Below are 20399 nucleotides of genomic sequence, written 5' to 3'. Positions count from 1 at the left end.
TTGGAGATCTGTATCTGGTGGTGTTCCGCAGGGATCAGTGCTGGGACCTCTGCTGTTTTTAATATATATCAATGAGTTGGAAGAAAATGTAGCTGGTCTGATTAGCAAGTTTACGGATGAGACTAAGATTGCTGGAGTTGCGGATAGCGATGAAGATTGTGAGAGAATGCAGCAGGATACGGATAGGCTGGAAAATTGGATGGTGAAATGGCAGGTGGAATTTAATCCGGATAAATGTGAGGTGATGCATTTTGGTAGATCCAATTCAGGTGGAAGCCATAAAATAAATGGCAGAACCATCAGGAGCATCGACACACAGAGAGATCAGGGCGTGCAGGTCTACAGATCCTTAAAAGTGGCAGCACAGGTGGAAAAGGTGGTGAAGAAAGTATACGGCATGCTTGTCTTCACCGGACAGGGCATCGAGTATAAAAGATGGCAAATTATGTTACAGTTATATAAAATGTTGATTAGGCCACATTTGGAATACTGTGTCCAATTCTGGTCACCACACTACCAGAAGAAGATGGAGGCTTTGGAGAGAGTGCAGAAAAGATTTACCAGGATGTTGCCTGGTATGGACGGTATTAGCTATGAGGAGAGATTGAATAAGCTGGGATGAACCTGTATCTGGGGTCACCATTGCAGATGTCAGAGCAGCTTTCTCGAAGGTCAACCCACGGAATGCGACTGGCCAGGATGGGGTACCCAGACGAGCACTCAGATCCTGCATGGATCAGCTGGCGAGGGTATTCGCAGACATCTTTACAGCAATTTGAAGCCCTATCTGCTTCAAGAAGACGACCATCATCCCAGTACCAAAGAAAAGCCAAGCAGCGTGCCTTAGTGACTATCGTCCAATGGCTCTGACAGACATCATTATGAAGTGCTTCGAAAGGTCATGGCACAAATCAATTCCAGCCTCCCGGATTGCCTGGATCCACTACAGTTTGCCTACCGCCACAACAGGTCCACAGCAGACACCATCTCGCTGGCCCTGCACTCAATCCAGGAACACCTAGGTAACAAAGACACCAATATCACTCACTGGTGGGGGGGGGGGGGGGATCGGGATCTCTGGTGGGGGGGCAGGGGGGTCTGCTGCCACTCTGCGGGCAATCCCTCCTCCCACCGGAGGAACGAATCCCTCCTCCCGGAGTGGACGTGCGGCCATGCCATCCCACAAAACCTTCAGGATCAAGCGATTCCTCGCTAAGAAGGTGAAGCAGAACCGGCCGGTTCCACAGTGGATCCGCATGAAAACCGGCAACAAGATTAGGTACAACTCCAAGAGGAGACACTGGAGAAGGACCAAGCTGGGCCTGTAAAGGGATACACCATCATTACAATGATTGGTGGTTGATTTTCATATTTACGTCCATTGGAGATTTTGCGCTAGTTGCTTGCTCTGGGAATGTTTGTTCTGTTTGTTAGATATTATCTTTCATGGAGATTGATTGAGAGATGTTGGGATGGATGCAGAAGATATTTTCTGTGCTGATGAATAGGGGAGATGCATTCTTAATTTGTGACAAGGGAAATCGTTCCATGCTCATGTCTGCCTACACTATTTTCACACTGATGGAGATGAGAGGGGTTTTTGGATGTGACAGATATTTTCTAGACTGATAGATGAGGGAGATATTTTCAGACTGATGGATGCGTGAGCTATTTCACACTGATGGATGGAAGATCATTTTTCAAACTGTTGAATATTTCCCATGTTTTCATAGTCATGGATCTGAGCGAAATTTTCATCATGAAACATATGGGAAAAATATTCATTCTGAAGGATATGGGAGATGTTGTTTCACTGATGGGAATGGGGGATAACTTTGTGTCAATGGGTCGGGGTGACACTTTCATAATGATATATATTGGCGGCATTTTAGTGCTGATCGTAATATGGAATGACTCCATCCTGCTGGATATGGGCAATTCTTTCATATTGACGGAGATGGGCGATGCATTTAACACTGTTGCCCCCCTCCCTCCCCACCGATCGCCCGCAGAGTGGCAGCGGACGCCCCTGCCTCCCCCACCAGAGATCCATCTGCCCCCCCACCCACCCCGAGATACACCCTCGCTGCTGCTTTTTGCTCCAAGCCGTTCTCTCCGCTTTATGCTTTTTTTTTCCCGACACGGGTGTGCTTTTCCAAATTCTTTTCAAACTGCGCATGCGCAGTTCAGAGCTCCAATCGTTCCGGCAGCGCTAAGCCCCGCCCACAGCGCGGATCGGTCTGGAGATGGCTTAAAGCGTATGGGGGCGTCTGAACGTGGATTTCTAGGTCGGATCTGTACTACACCCAGATTCGGCACTTAGAATCAAAATGGTAAAATCGGGCCCGACGTTTCCACTAGCAGGAAAAACGAGAACCAGAGGGCACAACCTCAGACTAAAGGGACGATCCTTGAAAACAGAGATGAGGAGGAATTTCTTCAGCCAGAGAGTGGTGAATCTGTGGAACTCTTTGCCACAGAAGGCTGTGGAGGCCAGGTCATTGGGTGTCTTTAAGACAGAGATAGATAGGCTCTTGATTAATAAGGGGATCAGGGGTTATGGGGAAAAGGCAGGAGAATGGGGATGAGAAAAATATCAGCAGTGATTGAATGGCGGAGCAGACTCAATGGGCCGAGTGGCCTAATTCTGCTCCTATGTCTTAAGGTCTTATGGTCTTATACGTCACATACCAACCGACTCAAGAACAGCTTCTTCCCTGCTGCCATCAGACTTTTGAATAGACCTACCTTGCATTAAGTTGATTTTTCTCTACAACCTAGCTATGACTGTAACACTACATTTTGCACTCTCTTGTTTCCTTCTCTATGAACAGTATGCTTTGTCGATACAGCGTGCAAGAAACAATGCTCTTCAACTGTATACTAATACAAGATTGTTCTCCCTGGAAAGACGGAGGCTGAGGGGCGACCTGATAGAAGTTTATAAAATTATGAGGGGTATTGATAGGGTGAACAGTTGGAAGCTTTTTCCCAGGGCAGAAATGACAATTACAAGGGGGCAAAGTTCAAGATCAGGGGGAAAGGTTCAGTGGAGATGTGCGGGGGAAGTTTTTTACACAGAGGGTGGTGGGGCCTGGAATGCGCTGCCAAGTGAGGTGGTTGAGACAGATATGTTAGCGACATTTAAGACTTATCTGGATAGACACAGGAACAAACGGGGAACAGAGGGATATAAGTGATTGGTCTAGATAGGACAACGTGATCGGCACAGGCTTGGAGGGCCGAAGGGCCTGTTCCTGCGCTGTACTGTTCTTTGTTCTTTGTAAACCGGGATTAAGTGCTGCATTTGGCAACCTGATTCAATAACCAGTGAAATATTTGTGAAATGTAACTCCTGCTATCATGTATAAAATTCAACAGCCAGTTTGCACACTGCAAACTCTATAATAGTGAGCAGATAATCTGTAATTTAGTCATGTTGATTAAGGGATAAACATTGTCCAGGGCACCAGGGGCATTCCCCATTGGGGCAGTTATATCCAGCTGAGAGGGCAGATCCAAAAATCAGCATCTCTGACAGTGCACCACCTCCTCAGCACTGCACAGGAATATCAGCCGATGTTTGACTTCAATTGTGTTAACACAATTCACTGCCACTATTGGACTCTTTATTCTAACCCTGAGGCCACACACACGAGGTGAACTATACCAGCACCGGGGTTAGGGATTCCTTCTCTGCAGCCTTGTATTTGATCAGGTGGGAAGGAGTAACAACACAAAGGCTTCCTTTTACACGAAGCTTAACCGCAGATCTACAAAATCCAATCCAAGGATATAATTCTCCCAAACTACCCGTTACTGTTATTCTGTAACATTCCTGATCCAAACACAACAATTTAAAATATAAAAGCCTGATTCAAGGACAAAAGTCACCCAGAAACCCTGTCCCAAACGACTAAACACAGTGAAAGTGGTCTAGCCAAGGTCAGGGCTGACCCAGGATGAGTATACGGTAGCAACACAAGACAAGATTAAACTAACATTTCACCCTCTGTCAACAAATTAAGACTTGTATTTCGATTCCACCTTTCGTAATCCCTTGACATCCCTAAACTCTTTATGCTGAAGTTGTTGTAATGGAAACACGGTCACTAATTTCTTTTTATTCATTTATGGATGTGGATGTCACAGGCTAAGCCGACATTTATTGCCCATCCCTCGTTACATTTTTCCCTGTAACTGATTCCCCCTAATCCCCAATCCCACCAACACCTCGACTTTCTCAGAAGACTAAGGAAATTTGGCATGTCAGCTACGACTCTCACCAACTTTTACAGATGCACCATTGAAATCATTCTCTCTGGTTGTGTCACAGCTTGGTATGGCTCCTGCTCTGCCCAAGACCGCAAGAAACTGCAAAAGGTCGTGAATGTAGCCCAATCCATCACGCAAACCAGCCTCCCATCCACTGACTCGGGGGCCGATTTTACCAAATCGGCTCTAAGTGCCGGGTGCGGTCGTAAATCAGACCCGCGCCCGGCAGCCGCGCTCCAGCGCCCCCATACGCCTTTTTTTGGCACGGGTCCAGTGGGCGGGGCCTAGCGCATTTGCATCTGTCGGAGTACCGAACTGCGCAGCCCGGAGCCGACAGCACTCAGCGCGCCCGAGTGCAAAAGTCAAAGGCAGCGCTGACAGCACTGCTCTCTGCACTGCCTTTGACTTTCTCTGGTGGGGGTGGGGGGTGGGGGGGTACAGAGTGGGGGATCTGACGTCTCTTCCCTGAGGGGGGGGCTGGGGGGGGAATGTGACGTCTCCGCTCCTCCCCAGGGGCAGAGACGTCACATCCCCCCCACCCCACCCCTCAGGGAAGAGACATCACATCCCCCCCCCCACCCCCCCCCCTCAGGGAAGAGATTTCACATCCCCCCCTACCCCTCCCCTCCCCTCCCAGTGAAGAGACGTCATCCTACCCATCAGGACCCCCGGAGCAAGGCCAGGATCCAGGATCGCAAGATGCTTTCGACGGACACCAGCGATCAAGGTAGGTCGGGGGCACGGGGAGTCCGATCCCGGGGGGGGGGGGGGGGGGTGGAGGCTGCTGTCGGGGCCTGTGTCCCAGGGTGGTCCGATCGGGGGGAGGGGGTGTGGGCTGCCGGGGTGGTTCGCGGGGGCGGTCCGCGAAGGTTGGTCGGGGGCGATTCGGCGGTTCAGTTGCTGAGTTGAAGCCCTATCGGACTTGAATTCAGCAACACGGTAAATGCGTGGGCGCCGATCGGATCGGAGCCTCGTAAAGTGGGAATCCTTGGGTAAGTTGGGCGCGGGCTTCATTATGCCGATTTAAATGCATGCAAATGCATTGAAATCGGCCCGCTGGCCAATACGGGCGTGTGCCGGATCGGCGCCCGGATCGGCCGTTGGTAAAAGCGCGATTGGCCTTGGGTCGGGTCTGGACCGCGATTTAGGCCCGATGCCCAACTTTACCACGATTACGCGCCCGAAAACGGGTGCGAAATTTTGGTAAAATCGGACCCTCTGTCTACACTTCCCGCTGCCTCGGCAAAGCAGCCAGCATAATTAAGGACCCCACGCACCCCGGACATTCTCTCTCCCACCTTCTTCCGTCAGGAAAAAGATACAAAAGTCTGAGGTCACTTACCAACCGACTCAAGAACAGCTTCTTCCCTGCCGCTGTCAGACTTTTGAATGGACCTACCTCGCATTAAGTTGATCTTTCTCTACATCCTAGTTATGACTGTAACACTACATTCTGCACTCTCTCCTTTCCTTCTCTATGAACGGTATGCTTTGTCTGTATAGCGTGCAAGAAACAATACTTTTCACTGTATGTTAATACATGTGACAATAATAAATCAAATAAAATCCCGGTCTCGTCAATCTCCCGAGTGCCCTCTCTCAAAAGCTGTCCTCATTTTCAATGCCACTATGAAATAAAACTAAAAAAAAAGATAAAAGGGTTAAGTTTTATTTAAATAACATTACAGCAATGAAATAATCGCTGCACCTCTCCTCGGTCATATCTGCTTAGTAATACTGTTGTACGTGACCTGAGCTGTTCATGTTCACGCTATAGAAGTGGGCCGCTTGAAGAGTGGGAACCTGTTCCAAATGTTCTGAAAGGACCTCTGGGAACCATCATGTCCACATGGTGAGATTCCCACTGAGCGAGGGAGCGTGCTGTTAGCCAGCTGTGTGGAGCTGGCTGAATTGAGAACTCGTACTGCCACAGGTCAGAGAATCTTCATCCTAGTAGCACTCGACACAGGTGTGGCTCAGTTATTAACTCTCTCACAACAGAAGCAAAGAGTTGTGAGTTCCAGCCCCTTTCCAAGGACATGTTCCAAACTGAGATTCAGATTGCAGTGCTGCGGTGTGTTATCCTGTCAGTGGTGATGTCTTTCAGATAAGTCTATTCCCTCAAGTGTATGTCCCACAGCAACTGTTCTGAGGAAGAGCAGGGCAATTCCCCTCGGTATCTTGGCCAATATTTATCTCTTAACCAACATGGTGGCACGTTAGCACAGTGCCTAGCACTGCTGCCTCACAGCGCCATGGACCCGGGTTTGGTTCCCGGCTTGGGTCACTGTCTGTGTGGAGTTTACACGTTCTCCCCGTGTCTGCGTGGGTTTCCTCCGGGTGCTCCGGTTTCCTCCCACATTCTGGAAGACGTGCTGGTGAGGTGCATTGACCCAAACATGCGCCGGAGTGTGGCAACTAGGGGAATTTCACAGTAACGTCATTGCCGTGTTAATGTAAGCCTTATTTGTGACTAATAAATAAACTTTAACATCACTGAACCAGATTGTCTGGCTATTATCACATTGCTGTGTGTGGGATCTTGCTGTGCACAAACTGGCTGCTGTCTTTCCTGCAGTGAATGAGTGACAACACTGCAAAATTACAGATTACTGACCAAGTTTCACTGCAATAGTGAGTCCAATTCCAGGCGCCACACTTTGGAAAGGACGCCAAGGCTGTGGAGAGGATGCAGAGGTGGTTTACCCAGATGACTGGAGAAACTGGGATTGTTCTCCGTCGAACTGAAGTGGGAAACACAGGAGAGGTGTTGAAAATTCTGAGCATGTCAGACAGAGCAAAGACAGACATACTAATTCCTCGGGAAATTGGGCCAATAACCAGGGGTTATACATTTAAGAACGAGAGAGAAACAGAGGCGATTTTTTTCTTGTTAAGATCTGGAATAGACTGCCTGAAATGGTGGTGGTATCAGAGAGTTTCAAAAAGAATGCTGACCACTATTGACAGGGTCACCGGGAAAAAGCGAGGGTGTCAGACTAAGGCTCGTTCTGAAGGGTTAGCAAAGGCTGAATGTTCTCCTGCACTGTAAGATTCTATGATACATCTTTAACTGTAAGTGCTTTGGAATGTCCTGCAATGATGGAAAGCACTCTATATAAATGTATTTTTAAATGGTACTTCACTCTGCACTCACATGCCCCTTGCCCAAACCCTGCTAAATGTTGCCTCCCTGCTGCTAGGCATAGATTGGAGAGTGCAGAGAGTTTAGAGTTGCCATGGTAACGAGGAAGGTGTAGGCTCAGGCTGGCACAGTGAATAACAATGATCTCACCAACCTCCGCTATTGTTATCTCTTCATTCTCTGTGAAGGAGCAGCTGTAAGAAGTCTCACAACACCAGGTTAAAGCCCAACAGGTTTATTTGGTAGCAAATACCATAAGCCTTCGGAGCACTGCTCCTTCGTCAGATGGAGTGGATATCTCTGCTATTTGCTACCAAATAAACCTGTTGGACTTTAACCTGGTGTTGTGAGACTTCTTACTGTGTTTACCCCAGTCCAACACCGGCATCTCCACATCAGGAGCAGCTGTAACCAGGCAGGCGACTGACCAGACTATCAGCTCAGTTTGAGGGATCAGGAACAATCTTAAAACTAAAACGAGACCGTTTGGGTGTGAAATCAGGAAGCTTTGTTTTCCAAACGCGGCAGGATAAAAATGTGGAAATCCCTTTCTTAAAAGGATGTGATTACAGGAGACAATTGGGACTTTCAGGACAGACCAATGGAGATTTGTTTTTTTACTTCATTCATGGGATGTGGGTCTTGGAGTCATGGGCCAGGATTTTACCAGCCCGCCCGCCACGGGAATCGGAGCGGGCCGGGCTGGAGCATGGGGAGGTCTGTGGACCTCGGATGGGATTTCATGGTTTCAGGCTGAGCGAGACCATAAAATCCTGCCCATAGAGTCATACAGCACAGAAAAGGCCATTCTGCCCATCGAGTCTGCACTAACAATGACTACCACTAAAGTAACACTAATTCCATTTTCCAGCACTTGTTCCATATCCTTGTTTACTGGCTGGGCCAGCATTTGTTGCCCATTACATTTGAACTGAATGTGCTGCTTGGCTTTGTCTTGCTTTGGCCATGGTTAAGAGTCAGCCACATTGCTGTGGCTCTGGAGTCAGGTGGGTCTTTTTTATTCATTCATGGGACATGGGCATCACTGGCTGGCCAGCATTTATTACCCGTCCCTAGTTGCCCGAGGGCAGCTGAGAGTCAACCACATTGCTGTGGCTCTGGAGTCACATGTTGGACATTAATGAACCAGATGGGTTTTTCTGACAATCGACAATGGTTTCATGGTCATCAGTAGATTCGCAATTCCAGATATTTTTTATTTGAATTCAAATTCCACCATCTGCCGTGGCTGGATTCGAACCCGAGTCCCCAGAACATTAGTTGAGTTTCTGGGTTAATAGTCTAGTGATAATACCTCTAGGGCCATCCCTCATCATGTAGGCCAGATCAGGTAAAGACTGCAGATTTCCTTCCCGAAAGGATACTAATGAACCATTTGGGTTACCTGGTGTCCCGGCCACCATTTCTGAGACTAGCTTTATACTCCAGCTTTGTGAACTGAATTTTAATTCTGCTCGCTGCTGTTGTGATATTGGACACACCTCAATGCAGTGACATGTCCCTTTAAGAAGCTAGATATTGACATCACAATGACATCACTGTGCTTAAGGCTAAAGGGTTAAAGGGGCAGCCTCGATGTTAGATATTCAGTGTTGCCTGTGACCCCGACTACAGATGATCACCACTGTCTGTCACCCTGTATCAGTCAAGCTTCATGTATATTTCCTGACTCAGACACATAGTCAAGTCATCAGGCTGTGTAAGTTCGGAGCGCGGCTAGACCGAGGCCTGGGCAGAGATGGACAGAGTCGCTGCGGGTAATAAAACTTCACAGCACCGTGTTCGACCAGATTCTCAATATCTGCCTTAGCATCGAGACAGCTCCTTTGAGAGTCTACATTGAGACCCTCAGCAGCACACTGTGAGAGACCACGATCGCTGTCAGGGTGGGATTTGAACCTGTCTCCCCAAAGCCTGGGCTGAGACACACGATTCCCAGTCCAGTGATGCTGGGTTGGATCTTCAACCTTGAGGAGGGTAATGGGAGTTGGGAAGATTCCTGCCTCGGCCCATCCGCCTCAGGAGAGAATCCCGGGGAGGACAGGATTCTAATTCTGGCGGGGTGGGAGTGGGAGGAGGGGTGTGGACTGCAATCGGCCCAGCCAGCCGGGGTTCAGAGGCAGCGTGGGGTTGCCGAGTGTCCAGCCGGGGTTCAGAGGCAGCGTGGGGTTGCCGAGTGTCCAGCCGGGGCTCAGAGGCAGCGTCGGGTTGCTGAATGTCCAGCCGGGGCTCAGAGGCAGCGTCGGGTTACTGAGTGTCCAGCCGGGGTTCAGAGGCAGCGTGGGGTTGCTGAGTGTCCAGGTGGGGTTCAGAGGCAGCGTGGGATTGCCGAGTGTCCAGCCGGGGTTCAGAGGCAGAGTCGGGTTGCTGAGTGTCCATGCAGGCTGTTTAAAAGACCCTGAGGGACTTCACAGTTATCATTAAAAGATAATGATCTCTAGCCCACACCCCTCACCTCCCACATACTTCCCATGTCCCATCCATGCCACCTCATCCCTCCTCACCACCCCCCGCCACCCCTCCCCAAACCCCCACGGCTGCTCCTGATCCTGTGTCATTATGCGCTCTTGACTGAGGGCCCAGAAATCCATTGGAATATTGAAACACCTGAACCTTGTGGAAAAAATTGCTTGATTGACAGCTCTGGTCTCATGATCTCTGCTGTCAATTACACAGCGATTATTTACACAAGATTAAATGGTTTCAACTACTTATACTTTCTACTATTGATACTTTAAAGGGTCAGGAAGATTGCACTTCTATTGGGTTGAATGGGCACAGGTGGCATCAGGGGCATCAGGGGCCATAGTTGGTATAGGTGGAGTGCCATGACTTGGCATGGAGGAGCATGAGGAGGACCTCGTGCAAACTATGATTACGCGCCTCCGCGGTACCAAGAACTGCAACTCTTTGTAAAGTTGACCCAACTCAGTGAGAATTGGAGAGAACTCGGACAGGCCCTCAATGGAGGGCAGGGAGCGTGCTTGTGAACCAAACCAATCGACAACATAAAAGGCTCTACTGAAAATCTGAAAGCCCGAGAATACAAAGAAAATTACTGCACAGAAACAGGCTCTTCGGCCCTCCAAGCCTGCACCGGCCATGCTGCCCGTGTAAACTAAACCCCCTACCCTTCTGGGGACCATATCCCTCTATTCCCATCCTATTCATGTATTTGTCCAGTCGCCCCTTAAAACTCACTATCGTATCTGCTTCCACTACCTCCCCCAGCAGCGAGTTCCAGGCGCCCACCACCCTCTGTATAAAAAACTTGCCTCGTACATCCCCTTTAAACACCATGTTTAAATCAAAAAGGAGGCGGTATTGGGGTTCTTGAGAAACATTAAGGTAGACAAGTCTCCAGGGCCTGATGGGATATACCCCAGAATACTGAGAGAGGCAAGGGAGGAAATTGCTGGGGCCTTGAGAGAAATCTTTGTATCTTCACTGGCTACAGGGGAGGTCCCAGAGGATTGGAGAATAGTCAATGTTGTTCCTTTGTTTAAGACGGGTAGCAAGAATAATCCAGGTAATTACAGGCCGGTGAGCCTTACATCAGTGGTAGGGAAATTATTGGAGAGGATTCTTCGAGACAGGATTTATTCCCACTTGGAAATAAGTGGACGTATTAGTGAGAGGCAACATGGTTTTGTGAAGGGGAGGTCGTGTCTCACTAACTTGATCGAGTTTTTCGAGGAAGTGACGAAGATGATTGATGAGGTTAGGGCAGTGGATGTTGTCTACATGGACTTCAGCAAGCCCTTTGACAAGGTCTCTCATGGCAGACTGGTGCAGAAGGTGAAGTTGCAAGGGATCAGAGGTGAGCTGGCAAGGTGGATACAAAACTGGCTCGGTCAAAGAAGACAGAGGGTAGCAGTGGAAAGGTGCGTTTCTGAATGGAGGGCTGTGACAAGTGGTGTTCCTCAGGGATCCGTCCTGGGACCTTTGCTGTTTGTAATATATATAAATGATTTGGAGGAAAATGTAACTGGTTTGATTAATAAGTTTACGAACAACACAAAGGTTGGTGGATTTGCGGATAGCGATGAGGACCATCAGAGGATACAGCAGGATATAGATCAGTTGGAGACCTGGGCGGAGAGATGGCAGATGGAGTTTAATCCAGACAAATGTGAGGTAATGCATTTTGGAAGGTCTAATACAGATAGGAAATATACAGTAAATGGCAGAACCCTTAAGAGTATTGATAGGCAAAGGGATCTGGGTGTATAGGTACACAGGTCACTGAAAGTGGCAACGCAGGTGGAGAAGGTAGTCAAGAAGGCATACGGCATGCTTGCCTTCATCAGCTGGAGCATTGAGTTTAAAAATTGGCAAGTCATGTTGCAGCTTTATAAAATCTTAGTCAGGCCGCACTTGGAATATAGTGTTCAATTCTGGTCGGCACACGACCAGAAGGATGTAGAGGCTTTGGAAAGGGTACAGAAAATATTTACCAGGATGTTGCCTGGTATGGAGGGCATTAGCTATGAGGAGAGGTTGGAGAAACTTGGTTTGTTCTCACTGGAACGATGGAGGTTGAAGGGGCGACCTGATAGAAGTCTACAAGATTATGAGAGGCATGGACAGCGTGGATAGTCAGAAGCTTTTTCCCAGGGTGGAAGAGTCAATTACAAGGGGGTATAGGTTTAAGGTGCGAGGGGCAAGGTTTAAAGGAGATGTACGAGGCAGATTTTTTACACAGAGTGTGGTGGGTGCCTGGAACTCGCTGCCGGGGGAGGTAGTGGAAGCGGATACGGTAGTGACTTTTAAGGGGCGTCTTGACAAATACATGAATAGGATGGGAATAGAGGGATATGGTCCCCGGAAGGGTCGAGGGTTTTAGTTAAGTCGGGCAGCATGGTCGGTGCAGGCTTGGAGGGCCGAAGGGCCTGTTCCTGTGCTGTAATTTTCTTTGTTCTTGGTCACAGAGGCAGAAGCATCAGGAAGGAGCAGAGAGAGAGAGAGAGAACAGATTGAGAGACACAGACAGAGGCAGAGAGACTGAGAGAGAGGGGCAGAGAGAGAGAGAGAGGAAAGAGTGAGAGAGAGACACAGAGAGGAGGGAGAGAAAGAGAGAGACAGGTAGAGAGAGATAGGGAGAGAGAGATGAGAGAGGAGCAAGGGAGAGATGGAGAGAAAGAAAGGGGGGGGCAGGAGAGAGAGAGGGAGACAGCGAGACAGGAGTCATAGGAGAGAGAGGGGGAGCATGGGGGAGAGAATGTAATGTTGTTAATGTAATGTTTATTTATTAGTCACAAGTAAGGCTAACACTGCAATGAAGTTACTGTGAAATTCCCCTAGTCGCCACACTCCGGCGCCTGTTCGGGTCAATGCACGTCTTTCAGAATGTGGGAGGAAACCTGAGCCCCCAGAGGAAACCCACGCAAACACAGGAAGAACATGCAAACTCCACACAGACAGTGACCCAAGCCGGGAATTGAACCCGGGTCCCTGGCGCTGTGAAGCAGCAGTCCTAACCACTGTGCCACCGTGCCGCCCCACATGTGCTGAGAGAGAGAGAGAGACAGACAGAAAGATAGAGAGTGTGAGGTCACAGAGAGAAAGAGAGAGAAAGGGACAGGAGATTTAGGGAGGGAATTCCAGAGTTTAGAATACAGAAGGCTGAAGGCACAGCCGCCTACAGTGCGGGGATTAAAAGCGGGAATGCTGAGCAGGGCAGATTTGGAAGAGCGTAGAGATCTCAGAGGGTTTGAGGGTCACAGAGGAGGTGACAGCGGAGAAGTGAAACCATGAAGGGATTTGAAAACAAGGATGGAAATGTTAAAATTGAGGTGAAATGAAAGGCAGTTTTGGATCAGGTGATATAGAGGAATATAAATAATTTGTTATTGTATATGATATATAATTGATATGCACTAATTTAAAATTAAAATCATTCAAACAAGTTTTCATCGTGATCTGGAGCTGCCAAATTGCTGATAACGCCACAGAATAATCTTTCCAAGTTCAGAAAATGTTTTAATTTCCAAACAGTCAGCATCCATTCCATTTCCTGATTGAGTTCCAGATTAACTTTGGGCAGAGTTTCTCATTCCACCAGGAGCATCGAGCGGGCAAGCTAGGACTTGTTTTCAGTTTGACCTAACCTTGCTTTTTCTGTGGGCGGTGGGTCATTAACCCAGAGTTCACTGTCACTGGGCTCAAACTGCCTGGACTGTGTGACTCTGTGCTCCTTCTGGAGAGTGAGGGCTGGGTCATCTCTTCCCTCTCCCACTGCCACTCCCCTTGCTGCACCCCCACAGCGAGAGATACCGACCACTTCACAAAGGCTCACATTTCACCCTCACTTGGTCAAGTGGCTGTAATGTCGGCGTAACTCCCAGCTGTTCAAAATCCCATCTGTCATAGTGCTAGGGAGTGACGTGATTAAAGGAGTTTTAAATGAGTGGCATGTTGGCATAGTGGTTGGCACTGCTGCCCCACAGCGCCGGGGACCTGGGTTCGATTCCCGGCTTGGGTCATTGTCTGTGTGGAGTTTGCACGTTCTCCCCGTGTCTGTGTGGGTTTCCTCCGGGTGCTCCGGTTTCCTCCCACACTCCAAAGGTGTGCGGGTTAGGTTGATTGGCCATGCTAAATTAACCCTAGTGTCAGGGGGATTAGTAGGGTAAATATGTGGGGTTACGGGAATAGGGCCTAGGTGGGATTGTTGTCGGTGCAGACTCGATGGGCTGAGTGGCCTCCTTCTGCACCGTAGGGAATCTATGGTAACTACATTTAAATGTAGTCAGTTCCATGTAAATAGGCTTTGTGGCTTTTCTGGGTGCGAAGCCATTCTCACAGGGCCGGGAAAATAGTGACTCGCTTTGTGCCGGGTGCAAATCGGATTTTTGGCCTCACTATCTTCCCGGTTCACCACACCGATCGACCGGCGAGTCGGGACGATGGCACTGGGCAGGAAGACTAAAGACTGAGGCTACAAGCCAGGACCCGGAGAGAGTTAAATTGAAACTCAGTCATTGAGGGGCAGGGTGGATGTTACTGTGCGTGACAAAGACAACGGATAAACAGAAAGGGGCGGGGGGAGGGTGGAGAGGGGTGGGGGGTGGGGGGTGGGGGTGGGGGGTGGGGGGCGGGGGAGGGGGGGTGGGGGAGGGGGCAGGGGAGGGGGGTGGGGGGAGTCCAAGACAGGGATAAACAACATTAAACTAATCAGAAAAACCAAAGGATAAAATAAAAGCAGAAACAAGTGTGAAGGTGTTGGAGAATGTTCCAGATGGCCTTGATTACAATCAGCACTCTCTCAGCAACTGCTTTTCATTTCTACAATAGCTTGAGAAAGTCTTTCACATCATATGAATCTGCACTATAAGAAAGTCTATAAACTGTTCCAAGGCATTTGGTCAATTAGATTAAATAATCCAAAACAGGTGTTATTTTGAGGCCACTGGATAGCAATCTGGATCCAGTTAACAGTGTGAAGGTTTGCAGCTATAAACCTGAGACATAGCTCTCACACTGATATGATATCCATCATAAAACCATGAGAAATAGGAGCAAGATTAGGCCAACATTTATTGTCCATCCTGAACTGCTCATGAGAAGGCGATGGTGGGCCACCTTCCTGACGTCTGGACTCTGAAGGAACATACTAATGTCTGTCTCCATTTGATACTAAGTGCCAGCCATTTCAGGGGACAGTTAAGAGCCTTCTGTCTGTAACTCTTCTGTTAGATTGAATGATCTCTAAACACCGCAATCATTGAGTGTCCTGACACTCTGGAATGTCGAGTGCAGGAGTAGGGATGTCTTGATGCAATTGTACAGCGTGTTTGTGAGGCCACACCTGAAATATCGTGTACATTTTTGGTCTCCTTATCTGAGGAAGGATGGTCTTGCTATAGAGGGAGCGCAGAGAAGATTTACCAGGCTGATTCCTGGGATGTTGGGACTGATGTATGAGGAGAGACTAAGTCGGTTAGGATTGTATTCATTGGAGTTTGGAAGAGTGAGAGTGGATCTCACAGAAATGTATCAAATTCGAACAGGACTAGACAGGGTAGATGCAAGAAGGATGTTCCTAATGGTGGGGGGAGTCCAGAACTAGAGGTCGTAGTTTGAGGATAAGGGTCAACCTTTTAGAACTGAGGTGAGGAGAAATTTCTTCACCCAGAGAATGGTGAATGTGCGGAATTCACTCCCACAGAAAGTAGTTGAGGCCAAAATGTTGTCTGATTTCAAGAAGAAATTAGATTTCACTCTTGGAGCTAAAGGGATCAAGGGATATGAGGGGGAAGGGGATCAGGATATTGAGTTGGATGATCAGCCATGATCAAAATGAATGGCGGGGCAGGCTCGAAGGGCCGAATGGCCTACTCCTTATTTTTCTGTGTTTTTTTCCTGTGTCCTATTTGCAGCATCAAAGTTGCTGGGAATGGCCTGCTTCCCAGGAAACTTTGAATGAATCACAGAATCCCTACAGCACAGGTGGAGGCCATTCAGCCCATCAAGTCTGTACCGACCACAATCCCACCCAGGCCCTATGCCCGCAACCCCACTAATCCCTCTAACCTAAGCATCCTGGGACAGTAAGGGGCAATTCAACCTAACCCGGTGTCTCTTTCTGTGAACTGAACTCCAGGAGCTGCTCTGTATGTGACACCTTAGAACAACCCACCAATTAAAATGACAGCACTGAATACGCAATCTCCAAATTGAATTTCTCCAACCTTTTACACAGTCTCTTAAAATCCCTGATACTCTCCTCTGTGGACTGACTGTCTGTCTTTCCAAATCGATCAAAGTCTGACCATGTTGCATCAGCATATCCAAAATCCATCATCTTCCTGGTAAAGTTCACCCATGAAGTTTAATTAAAGATCCAACCTCCATCAGTATCCAACTGACACCTGACGATTTACACAGGCTTCTAGCCATTCCTCACAACACTAACTGCGATTACAATATTCGAAAATAAGTTTCCAATCTTCACCTTTCAGCAACAAATCTCTGCCACCATGTTAAACTCTGACAGCGAGTGAGTGCAGTAGAAAATCAGACACCAACCCCTTTATGTAAGACTAAAGATATTTACAGAATGCAACATTGTGAATGCTTGTCTCTTCTCTAACCAATACCTAGAAATATCCCTAACCAATACCCAGTGTCCCAGAAATCTTCCTAACCGTCCTTACATAGTCTGGCCTACACGTGACTCCAGACCCACAGCAATTTGGTTGACTCTTAGCTGCCCTCTGAAGTGGCCCAGGAAGCCACACAGTTCAAGGGCAATTAGGGATGGGCAATAAATGCTGCCCCAACCAGCAACACCCACATCCTGTGAAAAAATAATTTAAAAAGCAGAACTGGCTGAAGGAGAGATGTACGACAGACAATGGTTGCACATCTCCCTTTCAACACCATCAGCTGAACCAGAATCATTCACCTCAGTTAATAAAAGAACAAAACTGCAAATACTGGAGGACTGAACGACAAACAAAACAGCTCAGCCAACCAGCGGGAAGAGAAACTAGGCCACGTAGCGGTGAGGAGGATGAGTGGGGAGGGGAGGAGAAGGGGGGGATTCAGGAGGCGAGGGAAAGGATAATACAAAGAACAAAGAGAACAAAAAACAGACTTTCAGGGACAGCACAGTGGCACTGCTGCCTCACAGCGCCAGGGACCCAGGTTCAATTCCTGGCGTGGGTCATTGTCTGTGCGGAGTCTGCTACTCTCCCCGTGACTGCGTGTGTTCCCTCCGGGTGCTCCGGTTTCCTCCCACAGTCCAAAAATGTGCGGGTTAGGTGGATTGGCCATGCTAAATGCCCCTTAGTGTCAGGGGGACTATCTGGGGTAAATGCATAGGGTTATTGGAATAGGGCCTGGGTGGGATTGTGGTTGGTGCAGACTCAATGGGTCGAATGGCCTCCTTCTGCACTGTCGGGATTCTATGATTCAGCGCACCACACCTTCTTCTACACATTTCGAAACTAATTGAAAACAAACCAAGTTTGTCCAATCTCTCCTCAGAGCTAATACCCTCCAAACCAGGCAACATCCTGGCAAACCTTTTCCGTGTCCTCTCCGAAGTCTGGAAAATGGTTAGTGGGGCGAGGGGGCGATGACCTTGTAGTGGTGCCTCCGTTTGGTCTACTTGACCCCCAAAGGAGATTCCTCATACCTTGACCAAAGCCAGCCCATGGAGATGAAGCTGTTACGTGAGGCGTGGATCTCCACCCGCCATGGGTAAGATCCCAGCCACGGCACCATGAGGCTCTGAGTGAACAATAATTGGCCTGGTACCTCCCCTGTCCCCCGTAAAGTTTCAGGCAGGTCTGGGGTCAGCAGGGAGATGGCAGGAAGGCCATTCTCTGAATCTAACATACCCGACCCCCTTCAAACCTGTGAGCGAGGAACATTAAATCCAGCCCGATCACTCACAAAGAAGCACGCAAACTGGTGAACTCAATCTCACCTTCACCCCTGAACCAGTCAGATAAAACAAACATTTGATTGGCAGATAAATGACCCTGACTCATCTCGAAGTAAACAGAGCGTTCTCTGTGAGATTGAAAAACCTCAAGTTAAACAGTACCGGCCAGTAACGGGCCTCTGAACAAAAGATCATTTCATGGTTTATTTACAGGTTTAATCCTCTGCTTCTATGACTCATGTGAAATGTGTGATATTATGATCATAATAGCAGAATGGACAGGAGCTGGAGAAGGCCATTCAAGCCCCTCGGGCCCTGCTCTGCTATTCAATCCAATAAGCCAGACTCTCCATATCAAATCCATTTCCCCGTTTCACCCCAAATCCATCAGAACTCTCTCTGCTCCAGGCTTGAAAAGGGAATGTCTAAACCCCGAGGGAGAAGACAGTTACAAAGCTTCACAACTTAGAAACAGAGAAAATAGGAGCAGAGGGAGGGCATTCGAGCCTGCTCCACCATTCAATATGATCATGGCTGATCATGCACTTCCACTATCCCACTCCCACTTTCTTTCCATGCCCCTTAACCCTTTTAGAATCATAGAATCACTACACTGCAGAAGGAGGCCATTCGGCCCATTGAGCCTGTCATTGGATCAGTTGTTCAGCATCGTCAATGTATCACCTGCAAGCCGTATATTCATTGGTCTGCTGACTTCAGAGGAAGGAGCAAAGATCAGACTGGAAGAACTTATAAAGACCCATTGAAAAATATCTCACACAGCTCATATGAATATGTGGAATCTTACAGGGAAATGATAGCGTCTTCCAGAGCCTCAGGATACCCTGAAACACTTTACAGCTGATTAAACCCACTCACTGTTGTAATGGGGGAAAAACAGCAGCCAATTTGTGCACAGCAAGATGCCACAATCAGCAATGCGATAATGATCAGATAATCTATTTTTGTGATGTTGTTTGAGGAATAAACATTGCCCGGGACATGGGGGAGACCTCCCTTGCTCTTTGAGACAGAGGTATGAAATCTTTTACACGCCCCTGAAAAGGCAGAAGGGGCATTGGGTCAATACTTATTTGAAAGTCAGCATCTCTGACAGTGCAGCACTCCTTCAGTCATACTGCGAGCATCAGACTAGATTTTGTGCTCAGGCATCTGGTGTGGGATTTGAACCCATGTGGTTCTGACTCAGGGGGCACCTGTGATTGGCACCTTCTCTCAGTCAGCCTGTGGCACAGTGATGAGTGATTGAAAGTGAAGTTATATACACTCACTCACCCACTGCCAATGTCATCGGTCCTGATGTTCTTTCCCAGTAAGTCACCGTCGCTCATATAACCGGTCACGTCCACATCAGTGGGCGCCATGTCGAGTTCAGGACCCCCTTTCTCGGAGATGTCCGGCTGGGAGGCGTTGCCAGCTCTTGACCCTGCCGTCCTGCGGAGAGGCGCTGTGTACACGTAACGTGAGCTGTCAGGGTGAATGTAACGGCTGGAATTGGGGCGGGGAGGGTAACCGGTGCCCAGGGATGGCGCGTCACCGGCCTGTAGTCGTGGGCTCGACTGGCCAAGCCTCCAGGACATGGCTGATGATCTGCTGGTCGCTGCTGCAATGCTCCGGCCATTGACCTCGGTGGTGACAGTGCTGTCAAACGTTGTTTCCAGAGTGCTGCCAAAACAAGGAACTCATTAGTGATTTACCAGAGAATTATGGTAATTCAGCCCATCACATGTGTCCCAGCTCTTTCAAAGAGAAGTCCATATCCGTGTAATGTTCAGATAGGAAACCAAACATCAAATGTATCCTCTAATGTACCAGACAGATCATAACATGATCACCCATTGGACACAGAACTAGGCCTCCTTCTGCACTGTAGGGATTCTATGGTTCTATGATGCAGGGAAGATTCATCGGATATTACCTGGGATGAGGAACTCCAGCTACGTGTAGAGACTGGAGAAATTGGAATCGTTCTTCTCAGAGCAGAGAAGGTGAAGGAGAGGTTTACTGTGAGAGAGAGTAAATTAACAGAAACTGTTTCCACTGATAGCTGGAAGAGCACCTTAAAGAGTGAGGCACAGGTAGGGTTGGCAAAATGGCCTTCACCTGTGCTGGTTAACACTGGAGTTTAACCAGCTAAAACCAGCACCAAGCCTCCCACTGTGTTCAATAAAGATTGTGCTACCCAATAGGACACTTGCTGCCAGACCATTGGGAAGAAGGTGTGAAGAATCAAGCAGACAGACTTTAGGGAGCCTCAGACTCATTATACAACTATCACTGGACACAGAGAAATTGTATCTCAGGATCACGATTACAGTCTGTTTCATTCTCACACAAAGAGATTTTGCCAAATGATTCTCCACATTATTCCAATCTATCTGACACAAACTGAAATATCACAATCCTCCGCTGCAAAAAACAAAGCCTTTCCACAAACTAATCTTTATTACAGCAGACTCCTTGATTGGCACCCACCCCCCCCCCCCCACCTTAAACACTCACTCCCTCCACCACCGACGCACAGTGACAGCTGTGTGTACCATC

General features: G+C 48.4%; 1 protein-coding gene across 1 annotated transcript in view; it reads right to left on the bottom strand.

Moving 5' to 3' along the window:
• nav3 (neuron navigator 3) overlaps positions 1-20399 on the bottom strand; it is a 396979-nt gene that overhangs the window by 165140 nt on the left and 211440 nt on the right. Inside the window, exon 10 of the mRNA XM_078221087.1 lies at positions 19131-19520. Coding sequence (XP_078077213.1) covers positions 19131-19520 — 390 coding nt within the window. The remainder of the gene's footprint in view (positions 1-19130; positions 19521-20399) is intronic.

Source organism: Mustelus asterias, chromosome 9, assembly GCF_964213995.1.
Source record: "Mustelus asterias chromosome 9, sMusAst1.hap1.1, whole genome shotgun sequence".
NCBI lineage: Eukaryota > Metazoa > Chordata > Chondrichthyes > Carcharhiniformes > Triakidae > Mustelus > Mustelus asterias.
Note: the sequence above shows the minus strand (reverse complement) of the source record. Positions and strands in the feature narration are given on the sequence as shown.